The sequence below is a fragment of the Bubalus bubalis genome, chromosome 4 (genome assembly GCF_019923935.1).
Source record: "Bubalus bubalis isolate 160015118507 breed Murrah chromosome 4, NDDB_SH_1, whole genome shotgun sequence".
Taxonomy (NCBI): domain Eukaryota; kingdom Metazoa; phylum Chordata; class Mammalia; order Artiodactyla; family Bovidae; genus Bubalus; species Bubalus bubalis.
The window spans coordinates 88736065-88763211 of NC_059160.1; the positions used below are offsets into that span (position 1 = coordinate 88736065).

General features: G+C 39.3%; 1 protein-coding gene across 2 annotated transcripts in view; it reads left to right on the plus strand.

Annotated features, from left to right (window-relative positions):
• C4H12orf54 (chromosome 4 C12orf54 homolog) overlaps nucleotides 1-17098 on the plus strand; it is a 29507-nt gene extending 12409 nt beyond the window's left edge. The window contains exons 3-9 of one of the 2 annotated variants that reach the window (XM_025284063.3): nucleotides 1405-1435; nucleotides 2520-2558; nucleotides 8132-8164; nucleotides 12148-12172; nucleotides 14376-14418; nucleotides 15600-15769; nucleotides 16895-17098. In XM_025284063.3, the coding sequence (XP_025139848.3) occupies nucleotides 1405-1435; nucleotides 2520-2558; nucleotides 8132-8164; nucleotides 12148-12172; nucleotides 14376-14418; nucleotides 15600-15738 (310 nt within the window). In that variant the 3' untranslated portion in view covers nucleotides 15739-15769; nucleotides 16895-17098. The remainder of the gene's footprint in view (nucleotides 1-1404; nucleotides 1436-2519; nucleotides 2559-8131; nucleotides 8165-12147; nucleotides 12173-14375; nucleotides 14419-15599; nucleotides 15770-16894) is intronic. The other variant, XM_044941693.2, reaches the window with a different exon arrangement.
• Nucleotides 17099-27147: the final 10049 nt, after the last annotated feature.

Here is a 27147-nt window from a genome sequence, read left to right on the forward strand (position 1 = left end):
GTTTGATGCACAATACTGGATGCTTGGGGCTGGTGCACTGGGACGACCCAGAGGGATGGTATGGGGAGGGAGAGGGGAGGAGGGTTCAGGATGGGGAACACATGTATAACTGTGGCAGATTCATTTTGATGTTTGGCAAAACTAATACAATTATGTAAAGTTTAAAGATAAAATAAAATTTTAAAAAAAAAAAGTGAAAGATCTTCACCAGTCAGCCCAGCCAAAGATTTTGGGAGTCTTTCAGGTCTTTCCTATGGGTGCGCTCATCTCTGTTTTCTTGTTACCTCTTGAGGAGAGGCCTTCTCTTAATCCCAGAAAGTCAGTCTGGGTACTGAGAGCCTCCTGTTTATTTTCCCCAGAGTATTCAAGATTCTTTCAAATGTTCCTTCTCTCATTCTCACATAGTTGTGCCAGCTGCTGATATCTTCATACCATCTGAAGAGGCTTTTACTTGCCATCTGCGGAGGCTTACATGTTACCATCTCAAGGTTATGTGAAATACTAGGAGCATTTGTGGAGAAGGCAATGGCAACCCACTCCAGTACTCTTGCCTGGAAAATCCCATGGACGGAGGAGCCTGGTAGGCTGCAGTCCATGGGCTCGCTAAGAGTCGGACACGACTGAGCGACTTCACTTTCACTTTTCACTTTTGTGCATTGGAGGAGGAAATGGCAACCCACTCCAGTGTTCTTGCCTGGAGAATCTCAGGGACGGTGGGGCCTGGTGGGCTGCTGTCTATGGGGTCACACAGAGTTGGACACGACTGACGCGACTTAGCAGCAGGAGCATTTGTCAGTCAGTTGAGGGATGTAACTGACAGGTGAGAAGTCAAAAGGTGTTCTGGATAACCCTCTTGGTGGAGTTCACCTAGATCTAATAGGTGATCTGCAGCTGGTTCTGGAGATCCATGTAGTGAATGCCATGAGTGCCCACCCCTTTCTTCTGTTCCCAACTCCCCCAATACTATTCAGCTGTGCCAATCACCTTAGCCATCTGGGTGGGATGAGACAGAAGTGGGCCTCCTAGTCAATGTCTTATAAGCCTGGACAATCAGAGAGCTAATTCCACTCTCACTTCCCTCATAGGAGAAATCACAGGTTGAGAAGGTCCCTACTGGCACTAAGCTATGCTGCCTTTGGGGAGGAGTGTCTTGGGGGGGTGGTGGAGTGAAACTGTCTTTCTTACCCTCTTCAATGCATCTATTCATGGATTTCTTTTGCTTAAATGAGGTTTTGGAAGCTCTCCCCTGGACGCCTGATTTCCCAAAATGTATTTTCATCCATGGATGGTTGTCAAAATTGATGTTTATGCTGAAGATATGAGGGCTGTAACCTCCTATTCTGACACTTTTTTTATGTCACCTATCTAGTGACTCATCAGATTTTTATCACCCTTTCTTTCCAGAAAATCCTTTGAAGACACAGTGAAACCAAAGGTGGGTGAGACTTCCAAATATACTAGTTCCTTTGGGCTTCCCTGGTAGCTCAGACAGTAAAGCATCTGCCTGCAATGAGGGAGACCTGTGTTCGATCCCCGGGTCAGGGAGATCCCCTGGAGAAGGAAATGGCAACCCACTCCAGTACTCTTGCCTGGAAAATTCCATGGATGGAGGAGCCTGGTAGGCTACAGTCCATGGGATTGCAAAGAGTCAGATATGACTAAGCAGCTTCACTGGTTGGGAATCAAGGTTCCTGGGGAAAGCAGAGGTGAAAAGGATGTGTCCAGGAGGCAGGAAAACTGTCTAACAAGAACCATATCTTGGAAGACTTGGGCACTGTAGCTCAGAATGCTCTTGACCAAGTGGTGGGTCATTGTGCACCATGACTAAGTAACATCTTCAATGCCACAACTACACTCAATTCAGTTCAGTTCAGTCGTTCAGTCATGTCCGACTCTTTGCGACCCCATGAATTGCAGCACGCCAGGCCTCCCTGTCTACCACCAACTCCCAAAGTTCACTCAAACCCACGTCCATCGAGTCAGTGATGCCATCCAGCCATCACATCCTCTGTCGTCCCCTTTTCCTCCTGCCCACAATCCCTCCCAGCATCGGAGTCTTTTCCAATGAGTCAATCTTCGCGTGAGGTGGCCAAAGTACTGGAGTTTCAGCTTTAGCATCATTCCTTCCAAAGAACACCCAGGGCTGATCTCCTTTAGAATGGACTGGTTGGATCTCCTTGCAGTCCAAGGGACTCTCAAGAGTCTTCTCCAATACAACTACACTAGATGACTTCAAAAGCAGGCAGGCTATATATGTGGGTATTACTAAGGTGAGTCATCATAGGAGTCTGCTTATATCTGTTACCGACTAGCTAGATTAAGAGATGACAAGGCATATGGGCTGAAAAATGACTCAGTAGGGCTGAAGAAGACTTAGGGCTGCCTGACAAATGGCATGCCTTTGAATGTCCATCTCAACTCCAAAAAATGCGTCATATTCTATCTGTTTCATGATGTGTCAGTTCAGATTCTGGGAGAGTTAAGGTAATGTTCCCAATATGTGTATCTTATTTCAACAGGCAGTAGAATTAATGATCACTGAAACCCTGTGGGATCAGGTGAGTACAGAGGGGTCCTCTTTGACAGCATAGTGAGAGATGAGAGAAGGGAGAGAAGCTTAAAAAAAGAGCACATTTCCTTCTACATGAGTAATTTACTGATTGATGGTAAGGAATTCCCATGCTCCCTCCCATCTTGTTCTACTACTCATCTAGTCCCAAATCCTCAGACACTCGTTGTGTCTGTGCATCTCGGTGCCCATTCTCAACATCCACTCTCCATTAGATAAGCCCTTTCAAGTATATTTTCTCTACCAGCATTGTATAAGCACTGTAAAATTAATAATTTAAATCTCATCCACTAGCAAGTACCTTCGGGCAAGTACTGAAAAACCCATATATTTTAACTCTCATATGAGAGGAAGACAATTTACCATTTTGATACAAAAATTAAAGATCCTAACTCCATTTCTTATTAGAAAGAAATATTTTACCTCCAGAGCCACTCAGATGATATGACAAATTGTCTGCCAATAGCCCTTGATTCCTATGTCATAAAAAATAAAGATTTGGCCCTTCCAGAATGAGGTACCTTCAAAATTAACCTCTCAAAAATAAATATGTCAACCTAAAGAGTAGACACGTTTAATTTCATTCATTTGAATGAAAAGTTAACCATAAAACGACTAATCTCTGCATAATTACTAGTGAGCTGTTGTTTCTGAGGGAAACATGCCAGTTGTTTCTGGAGTTCCTGTTTGTAACATGATTATGATCGTGTCATTAGCACAGAAGAGGATTCTTTTGTTCCATCGACTATGGCAAAAAGGTCTATATAAAGGCATTAAAAGACATAGAATTTGCTTAAGTCACTCATATATAATTTAAACATAATTTCAATAGGTGGGACATCATTCTGTTTTGATTATTTACAGTGATAAACTGCTTTGTTACTGAATTTCTTTAGAGTATTTTAATATAGATTCTGAAGAAGAATAAATGCCAGATTCACTCTGCGGCATCAGAGATTACCAACATGATTTTTTTAATGCTTCAAAATGTTCTACAGACCACCAAATTTATTGACAATAATTTAAATCAGAATAATGGCCAGCAGCAGAAACATTCATGGAGCTTTCCTGTCCTTTAACTTAATATATTTGAGAGATTCATACCTGTTATTGGAGAGGTCTGAGGTGTTGAAAAGAAAAGAATGTGAGTTTGCACTTGGATGTGAAGAACTGCCCTTTGTGTGGTTATGAAAAACATAGTGTTTTAACATCATTTCAAGGAAATTAGATAAAATAATTAGAATTGTTTTAAAGAGAACAAGTCGAAAAAAAATCTTCTTTTAGAGAAGACAGATTAATCATATGTTTGGTAATGAATGAAACTGTTGAATCTATCAAGAGAGTGTTTGGGGTTCTGAAAACTTTTTGAGTTGAAAGAGAAATACAGGTTCATTAGGTCACCAATGGGAATTTGTTGCCTTCAGTCTTCTAACTGAGGCAATGTCATGAGCAGTTACTCTCAGAATCCACATGATTAAGCCCTGCATTTTGAAAATGCTTTAAAATAGACTTGTATTTAGAGAATGTGAGAGAAAATTATTTTAATTCTATAAAAAGGGATGTCTTTTTCACTTTGATGAAATTTCCTTGTTTTCCCAGAAATAGAAAAATGACAACCAAGGTGACAATTCTCAAATATAAAAACACAAGATTTCACTTTATATTTAAATGATCTATTAGTGCAGAAGCTAACTATGCTCATTAATAGCCAAAGCAAACTGCTATAAACTTTCACAGAACACAGATATTCACTTGGAGTTTCTGAGACCTTTCCAAAATTATCAGCTATTTCAACTTCCCAATCTTGACATTCTAGTTGCATACACATTTAAACTGTGATACAGAGATGAGAATTAGAGGAAAAGTGATCACTTCTGAACCTATAATAGCAATTATTCACATGAAGCTAAGCAGAAAAAGACTTTAAATCAAAGACTATGAATTCTTTAAATTAAAAGAAAAAAGTAAGTGAAAGTCTCCATAGCCTCTCTCCTGCAAGGCCCCACTGAACAGCACTATGTAACGTAATCAAATTATGTTGTACAAAAATAACTAATGTTCTTATAATTACTGTATTACTAAAGAGTTGATTATATAGGTCAGAAAACCGTCCTATAGGGAACAAGTACATAACTGGATACTTACAACATAATAAAAGATGAATATAAAACAAATATAAATATATAAGAGATTTATATAAATATATAAGAGATGAATATAAAACTGCAGATGGTGACTGCAGCCATGAAATTAAAAGATGCTTGCTCCTTGGAAGAAAACTTATGACCAACCTAGACAGCATATTAAAAAGCAGAGACATTATTTTGCCAACAAAGGTCTGTCTAGTCAAAGCTATGGTTTTTCCAGTGGTCATGTATGGATGTGAGAGTTGGACTATAAAGAAAGCTGAGCGCCAAAGAATAGATGCTTTTGAACTGTGGTGTTGGAGAAGATTCTTGAGAATCCCTTGGACTGCAAGGAGATCCAACCAGTCCATCCCAAAAGAAATCAGTCCTGAATATTCATTGAAAGGACTGTTGCTAAAGCTGAAACTCCAATACTTTGGCCACCTGATGTGAAGAACTGACTCTTTTGAAAAGACCCTGATGCTGGGAAAGACTGAAGGCAGGAGGAAAAGGGGACAACAGAAGATGTTATGGTTGGATGGCATCATCAACTCAATGTACATGAGTTTGAGTAAACTCTGCGAGTTGGTGATGGACAGGGAAGCCTGGCGTGCTGCAGTCCATGGGGTCGCAAAGAGTTGGACACAACTAAGTGACTGAACTGATAAAACAAAGAATGAACACAGAGTTGATGAGAAGCAATAAGCTGATAATTGGCACAGCCCATCCCACTGACTATTCAGATTCTATATGCTCCCTTATAAGCATGTGAAAGTAGGAAAGTCCACTAGACCATTCAGGTATGACCTATATCAAATTCCTTATGATTACACAGTGGAGATTACAAATAGATTCAAGGGATTAGATCTGGTATCGGAGTGCCAGAAGAACTATGGACAGAGGTTTGTAACATTGTACAGGACACAGTGACCAAAACCATTTCAAAGAAAAAGAAATGCAAGAAGGCAAAGTGGTTGTTTAAGGAGGCTTTACTTATATATGAGGAAAGAAAAGAAGCAAAAAGCAGGGGAGAAAGGGAAAGATATACCCAACTGAATGCAGAGTTCCAGAGAAAAGCAAGGAGAGATTAGAAAGCCTTCTTAAAATAACAATTCAAAGAAGTGGAGGAAAACAATAGAATGGAAATGACTAGAGGTCTCTTCAAGAAAACTGGAGATATCAAGGGAACACTTCAAGCAAGGATGGCATGATAAAGGACCTAACAGAGGCAGAGATTAAGAAGAGGTAGCAAGAATACACAGAAGAATTGCACAAAAAAAGGTCTTAATGACCCAGATAACCATAATGGTGTGGTCACTCACCTAGAGCCACACATCCTGGCATGTGAAGTCAAGTCGGCCTTAGGAAGCATTACTACCAACAAGGCTAGTGGAGGTGATTGAATACCAGCTGAGCTATTTAAAATCCTAAAAGATGATGCTGTGAAAGTGCTGCACTCAAAATGTCAGCAAATTTGGAAAACTCAGCAGTGGCCACATGACTGGAAAAGATCAGTTTTTATTCCAATCCCAAAGAAGGGCAATGCCAAAGAATGTTCAAGCTACCATACAATTGCGCTCATTTCACCAGTTAGCGAAGTAATGCTCAACATCCTTCAAGCTAGGTTTAGCAGTACATGAACTGAGAACTTCCAGACATACAAGCTGGATTTCGAAGAGGCAGAGGAACTAGAGGTCAAATTGCCAACATTCACTGGATCATAGAGAAAGCAAGCAAGTTACAGAAAAACATCTACATTTGCTTCATTGACTATGTTAAAGCCTTTGACTGTGTGTATGGCAACAAACTATGCAGATGAAGAGATGGGAGTACCAGACCACCTCACCTGTCTCCTAAAAAACCTGTATGCAGGTCAAGAATCAATGGTTAGAACCAGACATGGAACAACAGACTGGTTCAAAACTGGGAAAGGCTCTATATTGTCACTCTGCTTATTTAATTTTCTATGAAGCATGTATCATGCAAAGTGTCAGGCTGGGTGAATCACAACTTGGAATCAAGATTGCCAGGAGAAATATCAATAACCTCAGATATGTAGATGATATCACTTTAACAGCAGAAAGTGAAGAGCCTCTTTATGAGAGGGTAAAAGAGGAGAGTGAAAAAGCTGACTCAAAACTCAACATTCAAAAAACTAGTAAGATCATGGCACCTGCTCCTATTACTTCATGGCAAATAGATGATGAAAAAGTGGAAATAGTGACAGATTATATTTTCCTGGGCTCCAAAATCACTGTGGACAGTGACTGAAGCCATGAAACTAAAAGACACTTGCTCTTTGGAAGGAAAACTATGACAAACCTAAACAGCATATTAAAAACCAAAGACATCACTTTGCCAACAAAGGTCCATATAGTCAAAACTATGGTTTTTTCAGTAGTCATATACAGATGTGAGAGTTGGACCATAGAGAAAACTTGAGTGCTAAAGACTTGATGCTTTCAAATTGTGCTGCTGGAGAAGACTCCTGAGAGTCCCCTGGACTGCAAGATCAAACTAGTCAATCCTAAAGGAAATCAACCCTGAATATTCACTGGAAGGACTGACACTGAAGCTTTAATACTTTGGCAACCTGATACGAAGAGCTGACTCACCTGAAAGCCTGTGATGATGGGAAAGATTGACGACAAAAGGATATGGGGACGGTAGAGGATGAGATGGTTAGATAGCATCACTGATTTAAAGCACATGAATCTGAGCAAACTCCAGAGGACAGAGGAGCCTGGGGTGCTGCAGTCCAAGGAATTGCAAAGAGTCAGACATAACTTAGTGAATGAACAACAAAGCATGTTAAAATTCCTGATTATCAACAAAAACAATTCTATATTTCAACTGAATAAGGTATACCTATCTGTCTTAAAGTCCTCATCCTTTCCCCACAATGAAGAAACTCAGACTACCAATAGTCACTGTATCCATCTATGTCTGGATGAAGAATATAGGTACATGTTTAGTTTTAGAAGAATCTGCCAGAGCTTTTCCCACAGTAATCATACACTTCTGTACTTCTTCCAACAATATATGAGAGTTTGAGCTTCTCTATGTTCTCATCAACACATGGTCTTGGTCTACTGGTGTGTTATAATCTAAATGTAAATGTATTGATTTCCACAGCTATGTTTAGCTTCAGAACAAACACCAATGAAATGAAGTACAATAGTGGGTTTCATTGATATTCCTTTCACAACTTGGCCTACTTCCCGTATTTCACCCACCTACCATATGAAGAAATGGTGGCCCAGAAATATGAATGAGAGTGGAATTCAATGGGATTTATTTCTTTGAGCTAGGAAGCCATAGTCTGTTGGCATTCATACTCTACAGCCTACTAATGACTGAGAGATTCTATATATAAAATCCCTTTGTAATAAAGCCTGTAACATTAATTTTTCCATAATTTTTTCTCTTCTGTCAGGTGCTAATGGCCTTTAAGGATATACAAAATGAGGTGAGATTAAATTTCCATTCTTTAAATTCCCTGACCATATCACTTCTCTTGCTTCTGATTTTCCTATACCCTTCTGTGCTGTTGACTTTGATCAAGCTTTTAATTTCATTTCTTTATCTAGAGATTTCTCCCTTAAAGACTAGTACTCATTTGTCAGTCTAGTAAAACCAGAAGATGCCTAACAATTCCCTTATGAAAATATGATAATACAGAGAGAAAATCATATCTATCAGAACTACTCTCAGCAAGAATACTATGCAGTTACGTGAAACAGATAGGTGACTGAGTTGGGAGGATCCAAATGACATGGTAAATTATTAGGATCATATGTTTATTAATTATAGGGTAGTACAAATTAGAGTCCAGAGCTAAATTTTGCTCTACAACAATCCTCCTCTTCTGCTCTTTCATGCAGGTTCTAGTATTTTTTCTATACAAACACTAATTAAATATCTAAAAATATAGTCCAAAAATGGAGTATGTTATTGGCCTACCCCAGACATTGAGTTACTACATTTGCTTGCTCAAGGTGTTGATATGTCTCAGTCCTACTAAGGTTGGACCAAAAGGACCTGAAAGAAATTTCCTCTACTTCATTAACTGGACCACTCTTAGCCTTTGAACTAACCCTTTTCCTATAGTCCAAGAAGCCATGCCATTGGATCCTGCTGCTGTGTCTGGGACTTGCCCTAGGAAAAAACTACAGCAGCCTCTGCCTCTGGCTGGAGGTAAAAAGGAGAAGAGATCAAAAGCTTGGTATTTTCACAAAGTATTCCTCGGCCTCAGGGCACCTCATATTACCCAGAATTTTAGTCCCCTGAGTCCTTCCTAAGTGTCCTCCAAGCAGGACTTGAGCTAGTGAGAGAAGGAGGTTTGTCCATAAGTGGGACTCACATGTGTTGATTTCATCCTCACAAGGCCCATAAGCAAAGTTAAATGTCCCACCTGACATCTTCTGTGCTGAAGCTCTATTCTAGGTCTAGTGGTTCTTCTGGGGTTCATCAGACACAGTCCCTGCCCTCATGGAACACCTGGGCTGGAGCAGACTGTTAGGTCAGTCTGACAAACACTTTCAAACATATAGACACACTGAGAGAAGAAAATCAAGCAAAAGATATCTGGGAGAGACTGAACTAGAAAGCACTTCCTTGCCCCAGAGCACTGTTACATAGAAACACCATCTAGCCAGCTCCTAAGAGCTCAGGGGCCCCAAACTACATAGCATCAGCAGCTATTTACTCTGGGGTGAGTAAGAGGGAATTTTTTAAAAAACAGATACTTAAAGGTTCATCTCAGAGAACCAATGCATACAAGGTCTTTTCAAATGAGTCAGTTCTTCACATCATGTGGCCAAAATATTGGAGTTACAGCTTTAGCATCGGTCCTTCCAATGAATATTCAGGACTGACTTCCTTTAGGATGGACTGGTTGGATCTTCTTGCTGTCCAAGGGACTTGCAAGAGTCTTCTCCAAACCACAGTTCAAAAGCATCAATTCTTCGGTGCTCAGCTTTCTTCATAGTACAACTCTCACATCCATACATGACTAATAGAAAAACCATAGCTTTGACTAGATGAACCTTTGTTGGCAAAGTAATGCCTCTGCTTTTTAATATGCTGTCTAGGTTGATCATAGCTTTTCTTCCAAGGAGCAAGGGTCTCTTAATTTCATGGCTGCAGTCACCATCTGCAGTGATTTTGGAGCCCCCCAAAATAAAGTTTCTCACTATTTCCATCGTTTCCCCATCTATTTGCTATGAAGTGATGAGACTGAATGCCACGATCTTCGTTTTCTGAATGTTGACTTTTAAGACAACTTTTTCACTCTCCTCTTTCACTTTCATCAAGAGGCTCTAGTTTCTCTTCACTTTCTGCCATAAGGGTGGTGCCATCTGCGTATCTGAGGTTATTGATATTTCTCCTGGTAATCTTGACTCAAGCTTGTGCTTCATCCAGCCCATCATTTCTCATGATATATTCTGCATATAAGTTAAATAAGCAGGGTGACAATACACAGCCTTGACGTAATCCTTTACCAATTTGGAACAAGTCTGTTGTTCCATGTCCAGTTCTAACTGTTGTTTCCTGACCTGCATACAGATTTCTCAGGAGTCAGGTCAGGTGGTCTGGTATTCCCATCTCTTGAAGAATTTCCACAGTTTGTTGTGATCCACACAGTCAAAGGCTTTGGTGTAGTCAATAAAGCAGAAATAGATGTTTTTTTGGAACTATCTTGGTTTTTCAATGATCCAACGGATGTTGGCAATTTGACCTCTGGTTCCTCTGCCTTTTCTAAATCCAACTTGAACATCTGGAAGTTCATGGTTCACGTACTGTTGAAGCCTGGCTTGGAGAATTTTGAGCATTACTTTGCTAGTGTGTGAGATGAGTGCAATTGTGCTTTAGTTTGAACATTCTTTGGCATTGCCTTTCTTTGGGACTGGAATGAAAACTGCCCTTTTCCAGTCCTGTGGCCACTGCTGAGTTTTCCAAATTTGCTGGCATATTGAGTGCAGCACTTTCACAGCATCATCTTTTAGGATTTGGAATAGCTCAACTGCAATTCCATCACCTCCACTAGCTTTGTTCGTAGTGATGCTTCCTAAGTCCCACTTGACTTCACATTCCAGGATGTCTGACTCTAGGTCAGTGATCACACCATCGTGGTTATCTGGGTCATGAAGATCTTTTTTGTATAGTTCTTCTGTGTATTCTTGCCACCTCTTTGTAATATCTTCTGCTTCCCTTAGGTCCATACCATTTCTGTCCCTTATTGTGCACATCTTTGCATGAAATATTCCTTTGGTATCTCTAATTTTCTTGAAGAAATCTACAGTCTTTCTCGTTCTATTGTTTTCCTCTATTTCTTTACGTTGATCATTAAGGAAGGATTTCTTTCTCTCTCTCCTTGCTATTCTTTGGAACTCTGCAATCAAATGGTTGTATCTTTCCTTTTCTCCTTTGCCTTTAGCTTATCTTCTTTTCTCAGCTATTTGTAAGGCCTCTTCAGACAACCATTTTGCCTTTTTGTATTTTTTTTTCTTGGGGGTGGTCTTGATCATTGCCTCCTGTACAATGTCATGAACCTCCATCCATAGTTCTTCAGGGACTCTATCAGATCTAATCCCTTGAATCTATTTGCCACTTCCAATGTATAATCGTAAGGGATTTGATTCAGGTCATACCTGAATGATCTAGTGGTTTTTCCTACTTTCTTCAATTTAAGCCTGAATTTGGCAATAAGGAGTTCATGATCTGAGCCACAGTCAGCTCCTGTTCTTGTGTTTGCTGACTGTATAGAGCTTTTCCATCTTTAGCTGCAAAGAATATAATCAATCTGACTTTGCTATTGACCATCTGGTGATGTCCAGGTGTAGGCTTTTCTTGAATGAGGAGAGTGAAAGTGAAAAGAAAAGTGAATGTCACTCAGTCGTGCCCTGCTCTTTGTGATCCCATGGACTGTAGCCTGCCAGGCTCCTCTGTCCATGGGATTCTCCAGGCAAGAACACTGAAGTGGGTTGCCATTCTATTCCCAAGGGGATCATCCCAACCCAGGGATCAAACCTAGGTCTCCTGCATTGCAGGTGCATTCTTTACCATCTGAGCCACTAGGGAAGCCTGAAGAGAATGAAAGAGGCCAGAAAACAGCACAGAAAGGCCAGAAAAAATGAAAGAGGACAGGTCATTGCATGAATCATTATGACTGTAGGTAATGAACTGTGTATCTCCTACCCCTAATAAGGCCAGAGTTTGTCCTATTTATTATTCAGCAAACATTTATTGAATATGCTATATGCAGTGCATTGTGTTTGATGTGAGGCATAAAAAAACAACACACACTCTTTCAGGAAACTTGGAATTTCATTACATTCCCAAGAAGCCCACATGTCTCACACAGACACCCCTATAATCTTACCAAGTCTAGCCAGTACACTGAAGAGGAGAGTGGCCCCTGACTCTCTGACTTTCTCTCATTTTTTTCAGCTGCAAGAAGATGCTCGGACTCGAGGTAAAAAGCAATATTTCAAGGTTCGGGTAAACCAAGGGTGAGGGGAGGGAATAAGAATGAGTTTATATCAAAGTCTCAACGTGGGAGCTTCTATTTGGCTGAAAGCTGGAGTCTGGGCCCCGCTAGTCTCTCCTCTTTCCGGTCCAGTTATCTGGACAGAGACAGCAGCGTCCCTTTCTCCCTTGGAATGGCTGTTGAGGGCCAGAGGACACTCTCAGCCCTGTCAGACATGGCACTTGTCAGGAGAGGAGAGACAACAATCGGAGGGAAGCTTCCCAGCTCTGTGTTTAGGGTTTAGGAGGCACTGAAGAGTGGGGAAACCAAAATGGAATGATTATTTAGGGTGGTCAAATTATAGTACTCAAATGATCATATGCAGATTTTAAGTTTCAATTAAAACATGTAGGTGCTGTGCTTAGTTGGCTCAGTCATGTCCAACACTTTGCAACCCCATGGACTGTAGCATACCAGGCTCCTCTATCCATGGAGATTTTCCAGGCAAGAATACTGGAGTGGGTTGCCATGCCCTCCTCCAGGAGCCTAGAATTATAGCATAAATTTAGCCATAGTTGGAGTTCTTTCTTTTCCAAAAAGGAACTTATAAATCAGGGCTTTTCAAACATTTGAATGTATACAAATTACCTTGGTACTTAATTCAATAGGCCTGAGAATCATGTGATGCTGGAACCTGTGGTTCATGAATCAGACTTTGAATACTAAGGATATAAATGAATTCACTGAAATATCCTCTAATGTCACAAACACACACTACTACATATAAAACAGATAACCAACAATGACTTACTGTATAGCACAGGGAACTCCACTCAACATTCTGTAACAACCCATATGGGGAAAGAATCTGAAAAAGAATGAATATATGTATACGTATAATTGAATCACTTTGCTATACACCTGAAACTGACATAACATTGGAAATCAACTACTTTTTTCATTTTTAATTCAATGTATATTATTTTAATATTTGTCCACAAGAACATTTATAACTGATCATGTAATTTGGGTTAAATGTATTGCTGTGCTTAGCTGCTCAGTCGTGTCAGACTCTTTGTGATCCCATGGACTATAGCCTGCCAGGCTCCACTGCCCATGGGATTCTCCAGGCAAGATTACTTGAGTGGGGTGCCATTGCCTACTCCAAGAGATCTTCCTGGTCCAGGGATCAAACCCATGTCTCTTCTGTCTCCTGCACTGGCTGGTGGATTACTTACCACTAGCGACACCTGGGAAGCCCAAAAGTATCACTACTCAGTTTTGTCTTTTGAAGTGTTCTCCAAACAGGACTTGCTCAGTGATGTAAGCTATTTTGTTTTCATTCTGTAGCATATGCTATCTCTGTACAGTTTGGAGGTGATCTTAGCTTTGGAGGTGCACATAAGATTAATAGCATTCAGTGAGTAGAGTACTGAAAATATCCATAAGTTACCACCCAGGAATCTCTGCTGAATTCTGAATATCAGTTTCCATTCCTTGGGCCCATGCAGGGCAGCAGACAGGACCAAAAATATGGAAATATGGCCAAGAAGAATCCATCTTGAAGTACAGGGAAAACTTCTCTTGGCTGCCAAGGCCTAAGGGTCTTCAGGTCAAAAGGGTTAAGTTTACCTAAGCTTGAAAGATGTTCTCCTTTATTCAAGGAAGGCTGTTTTCCAAATAGGTCACTACAAGCCCTGGAATACCTGCTTGATGATCCAATGTCAAAAACATGGATTTAGGATCTTGATTGTTGTTGTTTTCTGCTTCCTAAAAGGTGGGTGGGTGAGGGAATTCAGAATAAGACAAGAAGAATTCATCTCATTGTATTTTCCATACTAGAAAAGGAGACAAGGTGGATTAGAAGGCAGAGAGAGCAAGGAGACAGAGATAGCATATGCTACTAATGACACTAATCTAGTGTCAGTGCCCCGGGACTGAGGAATTTGACTAACTCCAAATGCCCAGAGCTGTTAAATCTGGTGGCCATGATTTGATATATGCTTTGTAAGTGACCAAATGTCCACTGTCACGTTCTGCAACTGCCTCTCTGACAGGCCTATAGTTCTTTAGCTTCTCCACAAGTTCTGGTCTCTCCCACTTTGACTGGCCATACTCCAAACTAAGGATGTGAGCAGGGCTCAAGATTCCTAAGGAGATAACTTTCAGAGCCCTGCAATGGAATGACTCCTTCCTGTGTCCCATTCAGGGATGAGCTCCGTGACACCCACATCATCTGCATCCAAGATTGGGTAAGTGACCCTCTTTTGAGAGTCCCTAAGGGAGGTAGCATCCACCTGGATATGGTGTAGTGACTAGGAATACTGCCATCTCTGAGCCTTGAGCCTTCAGAACACTGTACTTCCAACGTATCTCTCAGGAGATGGTCCCCCACCATTCTCAATTAATGGTGAACTACAGAGCCAGGGCTTCTTCCTTCATCCTCAGCCCCACCAGAAATCTCTGGAATTTCAGGATCAGTCTGCACCTCACCATACAGATTTTGGGAGATTCTATTCACTCAATTTAAGGGAAAAAAGGAGACGCAGAAAGAATGACAGATAAGAAAGGAAAGCCACACAAAGAAAAAAAAAAAAAGTAAAATGAGGAACTTAGAAAGAGAAGGACTTAGAAAAAGAAAATTTTAAAAACTTGGAAGTCTAATGCCTCGACACTGGGAGATGTCCATTTATTTTCCATCTAAAAGAAAGACTAGGAGAAAAAAATTCAGGCTATACCACCAGAGATTTAATTTAGACACTAGGAAAAACTTTATGAGAGTGAAAACAGAAAATCAGAGTACTGTGTAGCATATTCTGCAGAGAACTTCGAAAGTACTTTTAAAAATCACTTTGACCTGTTAAAGATACGGTTCCACCTGAACCAGGAAATGGATAAGGTGAACTTCCTAGATCCCTGTTTCAACCCAATTTGATCCTATTCTAGAGAATTGACCCTAGTGAAGTAAAAAAGCATTCCTCTTAAAAAGATATATCACTATAGTTTAAATTGATCATTCCTGAAACCATGAAAGGAATAATGGACTGGAGATCTCATATTTACATAAATCTTAAATGTAATTATTATAAACCTTTACATATGAAGAGCATTTTTGATTGGTCAAAACTATATTGGATCAATGATTTTACTTTATTTCAGTATTCCTTTCTGGGGCAAACATGAGGAATTTACCTGAATTTCCTGATGAAAACATAGGCTCTGATAAGACACATCTCCTAATCCCATTAAGGGTGCTCTCTTATAGGACACAAGATCATCAGGGAATTGCAATTCCCAGAGCTAATGATGCCCATTCCTGGTGAAGTCTGAAAACAGAATAAATCCTTAAGGACAGTGGAGGCCAGGGAGGGGGCCCAAGGGATGGGATCTCTCTCCCTCATACATTCACAGCCTCCTCTTATTTGGTACAAAGCACCAAGACTTCAGATGCTGCAATGACCCCAAAGTTGGGAGGACTGCTGTCAGGCACTGGAGAGCAGCCATCAGGGATCCAGGCCCAAAGCCTGAGAGGACAGTCCTCTGATCAGTCAGCTTGCTACCCTCAACCTTAATCCAACAATCAATGAAGAAGACCATCTTCAGGTATTTCACCGAGGTCTTTCCCCTGAACTCCACCCTTCATATCCTCAGGAACCCAGGCCTCAAGTCCTCACTCCAAAATGGCAGAGTAGCAAACTCCATCCCCTCTCCAAAGCTGAGGTTACCTGAGGAGCAATCAATTGAGAAGGTAGAAGACTGAGGGCAGGGCCAAGCTGGAATCTTTCAGTTTCTTGATTGAGGAAGAGCCAGACAGAGTGAGTCAGGTACAGATCTGTATAGGGAGGAGTGTTCAGAAATCAAGAGAGATAATTATGGGATAGAGAAATGGACAGATAGAAAGTTTTAAAACACACTAAGAAACATGAGGTCCATTATCCCCTTCGGGAAAGTACTCTGTAAACCTATGTTATTTTGAGGGCTTAATTCAGAAACAAGAGTCAAACACTGTAGGTCTACAATAGACTCCATTGTCAGGATTTTCATTAATAAAGCAGTTAAATAAACTGCCCTCAAAGGAACTGCTTAAGTGATAGCCCATTTCCTCAACCTTTCAAACTCCCTCTCTAGTTTCATCTGACACCTAATCTCATTTGGAGAAAAAGACCATTCTCAGATATTTATCTGTGTCACAGGCTAAGCTAGTGATACCCTCTCTATGGCCCTATATAAAACTTACTGGGAACTGCTGAAAACAGAATCTGAGTGACGAATGGTAGAGAAAATCAGGTTCATCTGCGTGTGTCTAAGTACAGTGACTCTGTGTATTTTCCTGAATAGTCCTGTTTCAAATATTTTATCTCATCTCCCCCATATAGCATCAAAATACAAAATGTCCCAGTATTTTGGCAACAAGATCACACCTTTCTGAAAGAATATACACACCCACAAAACCTCTGTCATCATTTAAAACTCACTTTTGACTCAGAAATTAAGGCAGAAAATGTCCTTTCTCCTCAGTACAACATAGGCAGCAAGTGTAGGACAGCAAAGCATGGGCACCTACAATGGTGTACAACCAGTGGGTCTCCTCCCTCAGAGTGTGTTTGATATCCTGGGAAACAGTCATGAGGGCAGAAGTATCACCTGTAGGACTGATTTTAATTTCGGTGCCTTCTTCCTGGTAAACTAAATTTCTTTTATTCTCATCCATATGACTCTGAAATCTAGGGCACAGCTTTGGTTGCCTGAAAAGCAAAGTTATTGGGAAGGCATCACCACTGATCTGGAAGAGGGAGTGATACTCATGGGCAGAGATGCCAAGGTCTATGTCTACAACCGGGAACCTGGAAATCAAGTGAGACCCACACACATCACAACTGCCAAGCAAAGAAACCAGCAAACAACTGATAAAAATAAATGTGGTGTAAAAGACGTCTATCCTATTGGCTCTTACTGGGTAGTGGAATGTAGTGCTTGAATGTCCAAGTATGGTCTTGCATTTGGTTCAGAGAACAGCATAAGTTAGGAGAAGATCTGGATTAGAAAGTTACAAACCCATTTTAATTTTACCCAACTTATGGATTCATAGGTCTCAGTTTCCTCCCCTATAAATAAGGCAACATAACTAGAAAATGTTGGAGGCTCCTTTCATTTCTAATATCTTGTGATCTGACTAGCCTCACAGTCTATGGCTCCAACATGGCTATATCCCCCGAAACTACAGAAAAAGCCAACTAGTCCAAAAATACTTCCTGCAAGAAAAAAACTACTTAGGATATTTATCAAAGATGTTGCAAACACATATAAAGCATATATCATGACATAAAAGGTGGAGTTTTTAATTATTACTTGTTCTTTTCCCAATAAAATTTAGACAAAAAGAAAATAACATATTAAAAATGATACAACATAGATTTTAAAACCAGTGGTGAGAATTTGTCACAATACCAGTAAAATAACAAATAAAAATCCATTCTAACAATAAAATAAGTTTTAAAAAGTATCACCTCATTAGATACTGACTTGGCATTTGTTAGGAGACAAATCTTGAGTTTTTAAATTGAGACTACAAAAGTAATGGAATTTTTTTCACATGATAGAGAGACCCCATAATTTCCGGGTTGTACTGAAAACAGAAACAACACAAGCATCCTTTATATTTTCATGCCAATTCAGAAGTATTTAAAATGCTTTCAGTGCTTTTCCCAGTTCCCAGAGCAGATAAATATAAATCCCTGTAAGACATTTTATAGAAGTTGACAGACAGTAAAATTAATCAAGAAAAATAGGCAAAAAATTTTTTAAAAGGAGTATTGATGAAGTTACCTTCAAAATTTTACTTCTAAAAGTCAAGAGAATGAGAAGACAAGTCACATATTGGCAGAAAATATTTGCAAAAGACACATCAGATAAACAAAAATATACCAAAAAATGTTTAAAACTCAACAATAAGAAAATGAACAACTCAGTTTAAAAATTGAGAACAGACTGCTCACTAAAGAAGATATACAGATACAAAGAGTTCAGTCGCTCAGTCGTGTCCGACTCTTTGTGACCCCATGAACCGCAGCAGGCCAGGCCTCCCTGTCCATCACCAACTCCCGGAGTTCACCCAGACTCACGTCCATCGAGTCAGTGATGCCATCCAGCCATTTTATCCTCTGTCGTTCCCTTCTCCTCCTGCCCCCAATCCCTCTGCATAGAAGTTAAATAAGCAGGGTGACAATATACAGCCTTGACGAACTCCTTTTCCTATTTGGAACCAGTCTGTTGTTCCATGTCCAGTTCTAACTGTTGCTTCCTGACCTGCATACAGATTTCTCAAGAGGCAGGTCAGGTGGTCTGGTATTCCCATCTCTCTCAGAATTTTCCACAGTTTCTTGTGATCCACATAGTCAAAGGCTTTGGCATAGTCAATAAAACAGAAATAGATGTTTTTCTGGAACTCTCTTGCTTTTTCCATGATCCAGCGGATGTTGGCAATTTGATCTCTGGTTCCTCTGCCTTTTCGAAAACCAGCTTGAACATCAGGAAGTTCACAGTTCACGTATTGCTGAAGCCTGGCTTGGAGAATTTTGAGCATTACTTGACTAGCGTGTGAGATGAGTGCAATTGTGCGGTAGTTTGAGCATTCTTTGGCATTGCCTTTCTTTGGGATTGGAATGAAAACTGACCTTTTCCAGTCCTGTGGCCACTGCTGAGTTTTCCAGATTTGCTGGCATATTGAGTGTAGCGCTTTCACAGCATCATCTTTCAGGATTTGAAACAAGCATATAAAAAGACACTCAATATCAATGTCATTAGGGAACTTAAAACAAAAATAACAATTAGATACCATGAGACACCTATTACAATGGCCTAAATCTAAAAACTCACAATACATAAATGGTGAGAATGTAGAACAACAAGAGCTCTCATTCACGGCTAGGGGGAATGCAAAATGGTATAATCACTTTGAAAGACAATTTGGCAGTTTCTTAGAAAATTAAACTTACTTTTACCATATAATTCAGCAATCATGCTCCTTTGTATTCCCCAAATGAGTTGAAAAGGTATATCCACACAAAATGGACACAGAGATATTCACAGCAGCTTTATTCATAATTCCCCAAACTTGGAAGCAGACAAGATTTCCTTCAATAGGTTAATGGAAAAAATAACTGCTACATTCAGACAACGGAACATTATTCAGCCCTGAAAAACAATGAGCTATCAACTCATGGAAAGACATTACTACGTGTTAGAAGCCAATCTGAAAAGGCAGCATACTGTATGATTCCAAGAATATGACATTCTGGAAAAGACAAAACTACAGAGAAGGTAGAAAGATAACTTTGGTGTGGAATGTTGATAGGAGAGGAAATTGTGCATGGGTCAGGGAAGGAGTATAAGGCCTGTACTTTGTGCTCAATTTTGCTTTGTATCTAAAACTTAAGAATATTTTTATTTTTATCTTTTTTTAAATTTTATTTTATTTTTAAACTTTACATAATTGTATTAGTTTTGCCAAATATCAAAATGAATCCGCCACAGGCATACATGTGTTCCCCACCCTGAACCCTCTTCCCTCCTCGCTCCCCATACCATCCCTCTGGGTCGTCCCAGTGCACTAGCCCCAAGCATCCAGTATAGTGGACCACATTGTCATGAGGCTGAAGACCAAAAGAATGTTACCCAGTCTGAGGAAAATGCTAAACCCTCTTGGCTAGCTGACTCACATTTCAAAAGGTAACACAACATCAAAAATGTTAAATTTGCAGGTGATACAGTTTCTGAAGACCAGGAGGCTGTGGAAGAATTTTTTTTAATACCTATTAAGTGTTACACAGGGAAAGGGTTATGTGGAAGAGAAAGTTTTCAACACTGATGAGACTGACTTGTTTTACAAGGATGTTGGCAAATAAACATATATAATAAAAATGAGCTCCAAAGCCCCTGGTTTAAAATCTTTTAAGACTGTGCAATTAATTATTTGTAAGTATATATAAGATGTCTTTAGGCAGAAACACATAAAACAAGGTTATGTACTGATCACCTGGTGAAAATGTGGACTGAAGGTTTACAGGAATCTGATCCTGTATTTCCCCTAGGAGCAAAAGTCTGTATTCACTAATTCAGTGTTCACAGGGACTTTACAGAACTATCATGAGTAATTAGAACTGACTGTGCTTAGAGTTGTATAAAAACCAGAAGCAACCAAGATGTTCTTCAGTAGTTGAATGGATAAACTAGGGTACATTCAGACAGGGATGTAATTCAGTGATAAAAAGAAATGAGCTATCAAATCACAGGGGCTTCCCTTGTGGCTCAGCTGGTAAAGAATCCACCTGCAATGCGGGAGACCTGGGTTTGATCACTGGGTTGGGAAGATCCCCTGGAAAAGGGAAAGGCTACCCATTCCAGTATTCTGGCCTGGAGAATTCCATGACCATATAATCCACGGAGTCACAAAGAGCTGGACATGACTGAGCAACTTTCACACACTTTATCAAACCACAGAGGGGGAAAAAGAAACACAAATAAATCTTAAATACATATTGGTGAGTGAAAAAAGTCAGTCTGAACTCTATTTTTTATTTTTATAATCTTTTAGAAAAGGCAAAACTATACAGGCAGTAGATATAAGTAGTCACTACTTTAGGGGAAAGTGGTAGGGGCTGAATAAGTGAGGCGTAGGACTTTTAGGGCAGTGAAACTATTCCGTGTGGTACTATAATTGTGGATACATCACACTAGGCATCTGACGAGGCCCCCCAAACTTTACAGCAAAAAAAAATAGTAAACTAATGTATACAAATTTAAAAACATATCATTAGCAGGATGGAAAGCAGAATGTAATCAAGCAATTCAACTATGTTATAAATATATGAAACAAGTTCACTGAAGTGGTTATGGGGAAAAGGGGCTGATCTAAATAGCTCTGGAAATTAGTAGAATCTGTAAGATGTATGACTAAAGACAAAAGCAACTATACATAAGCACGGTACCTTAATTGACAAACTTGTTTCCCACAGTGGGAATGGGTTAACAATTCTGATGCTTCTATTCATGTATACTGGAATTAAATAAATAAACAGCAGGTGGTAGGAACCAAGATTCTCACTGTTGAAACAGGAGATTACAGATAAGCAGGGAAGACTAGAATGATCCATATGATAACAGAGTTGGAAACATCAGTATGAACTCATGTTTAGCTTAATACAGTTACAAATGGTTTCATATAAAAATATTTATAGATATGTTTATACAGATGGGTTAGAATGCACACATATATTTTCTTGCTATCAATTGAGAGGGCCTTGAACATATTAGAAGCAACAAATCACATCGACTTCTCAGATCTTGGTTTCTAGTACCAGGACTCCTTGAAGAAATGGCTTATTCTAGGGATAAAACAGGGAATATACAAGATGAATTTGAAGCATCTTATAGTACCAAAGAGTATGCAAATGCTAAAAAACACAAAGACACACACACACACACACAAATAAATAATGGGTGTTTGTCAAAGGATCACAGGAACCAATTGAAAGAGGTCTCAATGACCAAAGCCAGAACAATTTGAGCAAAAACTAAAGTAGTACTGGATTAAAACACAAAACATGTGATCACAATGATGTAAATAAATGACTGAACACTTAAATGGTTAAAAAGAAACAAATCTCCCATGCAGAATTTCAAATAATTTATGCAAATACATCACCCTCAAGGAGGTGAAGAATAACCTCATTCCATAATTATAAGGTGTGCATAGTAACTTCCTTCCAAAGGTGGTGGGGGAAGCCAACTTGGAGGAAATAAGAATAACTACAATGTGTAAATCTGAAAAACACTAGCTGAGACACGTGAGCTAGGTAACCTTCAACAGTGATAAGGTTTGTTGGTTGTGTGTACTCTTGAGATGACGTGATGAAAATGGTGCTTTACCTTTGTGATCTTCCTCTCTAAAACCTTCAACTCCAGTCTAATCATGAGGAAAACATCAGACAAGCTCAAATTTAGGGACAGTCTTCAAAATATCTGACCAGAATTCATTGGAAGGACTGACGCTGAAGCTGAAACTCCAATACTTTGGCCACCTGACGCAAAGAATTGACTCATTTGAAAAGACCCTGATACTGGGAAACTTTAAAGGTGGGCGGAGAAGGGGACGTCAGAGAATGAGATGGTTGGATGGCATCACTGACTCAATGGACATGAGTTTGAGTAGGCTCCGGGACTTGGTGATGGACAGGGAAGCCTGGCGTGTTGCAGTCCATGGAGTTGCAAAGGGTAGGACATGACTGAGCAACTGAACTGAACTACTTAGAATTGTCAAGATCATTACAACAAAAAAAGCCTAAAAAACTGTCACAACCAAGTAAGTCTTATGGCAACATGACAACTCAATATAATATGGTATCCCTGGATAGGACCCTAGGGCAGCCAAAAAAGAGGACATTATGTAAAACCTAAATAAATCTGAACTTTTAAACTATGGAGCTCAATGAATAATTTTCAATATTGTTTCATTAATTTTAATGTATACTGCATTAATATAAGATGTTAATAGGTGAAACTGGATTCAGGGGATATGAAAAATATCCTATCTTTTCAATTTTTCTGTAAATAGTTACTTCAAAAATAACTTCTGAAAAATAGTTAATTTAAATATTAAAAGAATAATAATAAATATTGATAGTTAATAGGTTTCTCACCATAAATTCTGAAATGTATTTTAAAAATTTTTTGTATATATTTTTACATTTTACATTGTAAAATGTATTTTTCTATAGATTTTACAAATGTATTTCTAAAATACATTTTTTATGTATTTATCTACAAAGGATTTGGAGACAAATAGGAGCCAAGGTTCTCACTGTTAGAAAAGAGAATACCAAATACGGAAAGGCTGAGATAAATCTGTATGTTTATATAATACATTTATATAAATGTGTTTATAATTATACACAAACTCATTTTTCCTAGCTCTTATCTGCTAAGAGAGTCTAGAGGCAATGATATAATAATGACATAATGATGACTCACCTAGGATCCAGATCTTATTTTCTAAATATATTTTCCCTTTAAGAAACCAGGGTATCTTGGAATAAAGACTGATCCAAGGCTAAGGCAAGGAAAGTACAGGATGAATCTTTCTGTGCTCTGGAAGGAACTGATTAAGTAATGATAAGTGTGTTAGTAGCTCAATAGTGACCAACTCTTTTGCGACCCCATGGACCATAATCCGCCTGGCTCCTCTGTCCATGGAATTCTCCAGGCAAGAATACTGGAGTGGGTTGCTATTTCCTTCTCCACAAGTAATGATGGGACACAACAAAAGGAAAGAGAAGCCAACTTGGAGGGAAACCCACTGGGCATATCTGAGATAACTTGAGCATAACAATAAATAATAATAGTAATTGATTATAATCTATGAATAAAATAAGAACCCATGAGTATGTACTGAGAAAATGAGGAGAAAGAGACACAGAGATAGGAAGAAAGACTATAATTGCAGAAGAATATAAACTAATAAAGAAGGAATGAAGGCGTTAGGAAGTTATTAAACAATATTTATCTATGGGGTAAAAGTTTAATGGGACTTCCCAGGTGGCACTAGTGGTAAAGAACCCACCTTCCAATGCAGGAGACATAAGAGACACGGGTTCAATCCCTGGGTCAGGAAGATACCCTGGAGGAAAGAAAGTGAAAAGTGAAAATGAAGTCGCTCGGTCGTGTCCGACTCTTTGCAACCACATGGACTGTAGCCTACCAGGCTCCTCCATCCATGGGATTTTTCAGGCAAGAATACTGGAGTGGATTGCCATTTCCTTCTCCAGGGGATCTTCCCAACCCAGGGATCAAACCTGGGTCTCCCGCATTGCAGGCAGACACTCTACAATCTGAGCCACCAGGGAAGACACCCTGGAGGAGGGCATGGCAACCAAAGAACAAGATATTTATATAGTCTCAAAATACCTTTCTGCAAATTAATTACAAAAGAAAAGGCTACTTTACAGTGAAGAAACTATGTAACACCATGCTACATATTTTTAGGTTTTATACATACATACACACACACACACACACTCACAAGGGGGCTTCCCTGGTGGCCCAGATGGTAAACAATCCACCTGCAATGCAGGAGGCCTGGGTTCAATCCCTGGGTCAGGAAGATCCCCTGGAGAAGGGAATGACAACCCACTCCAGTATTCTTGCCTGGAGAATTCCATGGACAGAGGAGCCTGGTGGGCTACAGTCCATAGGGTCACAAAGAGTTGGACACAACTGAGCAATTAACACTTTCATTTTTCATATATTAATACACACTTACATATATATACACACAAATATATAATATATCTAACATGTATATAATACTCATATATATTTTATACATAATATATGTATTCTAATTTACAATAAAAATATTTTTATAAAACAAGCAGGATAACTTGAAGAAAATAAGAGCTAATACTTTATGTGCCTGAAATGAATTAACAAACCTCATTACAAGTTGTGAAAATTCAAGGAAAAAATTAAAACATATCTAGATTACTTTTTTACATTTTATCTTTATGGTGGTATACACATATTTTCTACCATAATTATATTAATCCCATCATATATAAATTTGACATGTATGTCATTTAGACTATACTCTATGTTAATTAGAGAGAATGGAAATAAGACTAATCTAGAGAGTCATTTACAAGTGGCCTTCTTTTTTTTTCCTTTATGGAAATGAGTATACAGCAGAAGTTCAGAATATTCAGATATCTGGATCACAGACATCTTCTCGAGATAGACTGATTTTTACAAGTAAATCAATGTATGAGTAAATGAAGAAATGTAAAGATGGGTAAATATAAAGAAAGCTGGGCATGGACCACTTATGTGAGTATGTAACAAACATGTCTTATTATTATACATTACTATAGCACTGAATGGAGAATGACATGGCAACCCATTCCAGTATTCTTGCCTGGAGAATCCCAGGGACAGAGAAGCCTGGTGGGCTGCCATCCATGGGGTCACAAAGAGTCGGACACGACTGAGTGACTAAGTACACAGAAAGTTTGGGGGATCCAATTTGGGGTCAATATTAGAATTTTTTGATAACAAAATGCTCTGCCTTAACTAGAAAACCAGTGGGAGGGATGCAAAAACAAAGCATAACTCTATAGAGAGTGATCTTTCCAAAATGAAATATATTTAACACCCCCAGCTTACAGCACTTCAGTGATGCTCCATCACCCACATAACCAAGTCCAAGTTTCTTTACATAGAATAAAGAACACTTGATTAACATGTGGTCCAGTCTAAATTTCTACCCTCTTAACATTTCTCACCACTCTGTCAAAAATTCCCACTGCAGGCACAATAGGTTACTTTCTGTTCTTAGAGCAGGTCACATTTTTCATCTTGGGACTATGGATACAGAGTGCTGTTACTCTATCCTCACTTGGAATTTACTTCAGTTTTCTAAACCTTGGCATAACTCTTACTTATCCTTCTAGTCTATCTCACATATCACTTTCTCAAGGAAGCACTTCCTTATCTGCCAAATTGGAATACAATTCCTAAAATACACCTTACTTACAGTGATATATTTCTTATGAAGTTATGTTTTGTAGTGCTTGTATCTATGGCTCTGGATAAGGCTGTCTTGATTGGAATTTTAGCTTTGCTATTTAACAGCTGTGTAATGTAGTGCAAGTTAGCTTGGCATTTCTGGTCTTAAGCTTCCTCACCTAGAAAACATAATTATTATACTCCTCATAGTCATACTATAATATATAGTATATACTCCTCATATTTTGGCCACCTAATGCAAAGAGCCAACTCACTGGAAAAGATCCTGATTCTGGGAAAGACTGAAGGCAGGAAGAGAAGGGGACGACAGAGGATGAGATGGTTGGATGGCATCACCAACTCAATGGGAACTGGAGCAAACTCTGGGAGATGGTGAATGACAGGGAAGCCTGGCATGCTGCAGTCCATGGGGTCGCAAACAGTCAGATACAACTTAGTGACTGAACAAGAACTCCTCATATTATACTCCTCATAAAGAGTACTGAAAGAAATAATACATATACATGTAATAAGTGAAAAATATAGTTCATAAGAGGCTGCCATTCTATTTTAATGTCCATAAAAGTATATATAAATAACTTTTGGACCCCTGACACTGCTGTGATGAAACAATTTGGCCTAACATGGCATCTTAGCTGGTAAAGAATCTGCCTGCAATATAGGAGACCCCAGTTTGATTCCTGGGTCAGGAAGATCCTTGGAAAAGAGATTAGCTACCCATTCCAGTATTCTTGGGTTTCCCTAGTGGCTCAGATGGTAAGAATTTACCTGCAACACGGGAGACCTGGGTTTGATCCCTGGGTTGGGAAGATCCCCTGAAGGAGGGCATGGTAACCCACTCCAGTATTTGTTATGGGTTCCCTGGTGGCTCAGACAGTAAAGAATCTGCAAATCTGCCTGCAATGCAGGAGACCTGGGTTCAATCCCTGGGTCGGGAAAATGCCAATCTTAAGTGAAATCTCAGTGAAATTTAACATGGTAAGACAGTTTCCTTAAGATTAAAGATCTCTATTGTTCTTTCTTCATGGCTCAGATGGTAAAGAATCTGCCTGCAATGCAAGAAACCTGAGTTCAATTTCTGGGTTGGGAAGATTCCCTGGAGAAGGGAACAGCGACCCACTCCAGTATTCTTGACTAGAAAATTCCATGGACACACGAGCCTGGTTGGCTACAATCCATGGAGTTGCAAAGAGTTGGACACATCTGCACAACTGCACTTTCACTTTGACTTTTTTCAAAATCATCTTATAGTTTCTTTAAAGTCAATCTTTTTAATAGAATTTTAGGGTTTTTTTTAAATGTTATTAGAATAGTGCACTAGTATAAAATGAATGCATTGGGTAAAATTACACACACGAGTGTTTAAATAACAGTTCTTGACAGTCTGGGCTTTAGATAATTCT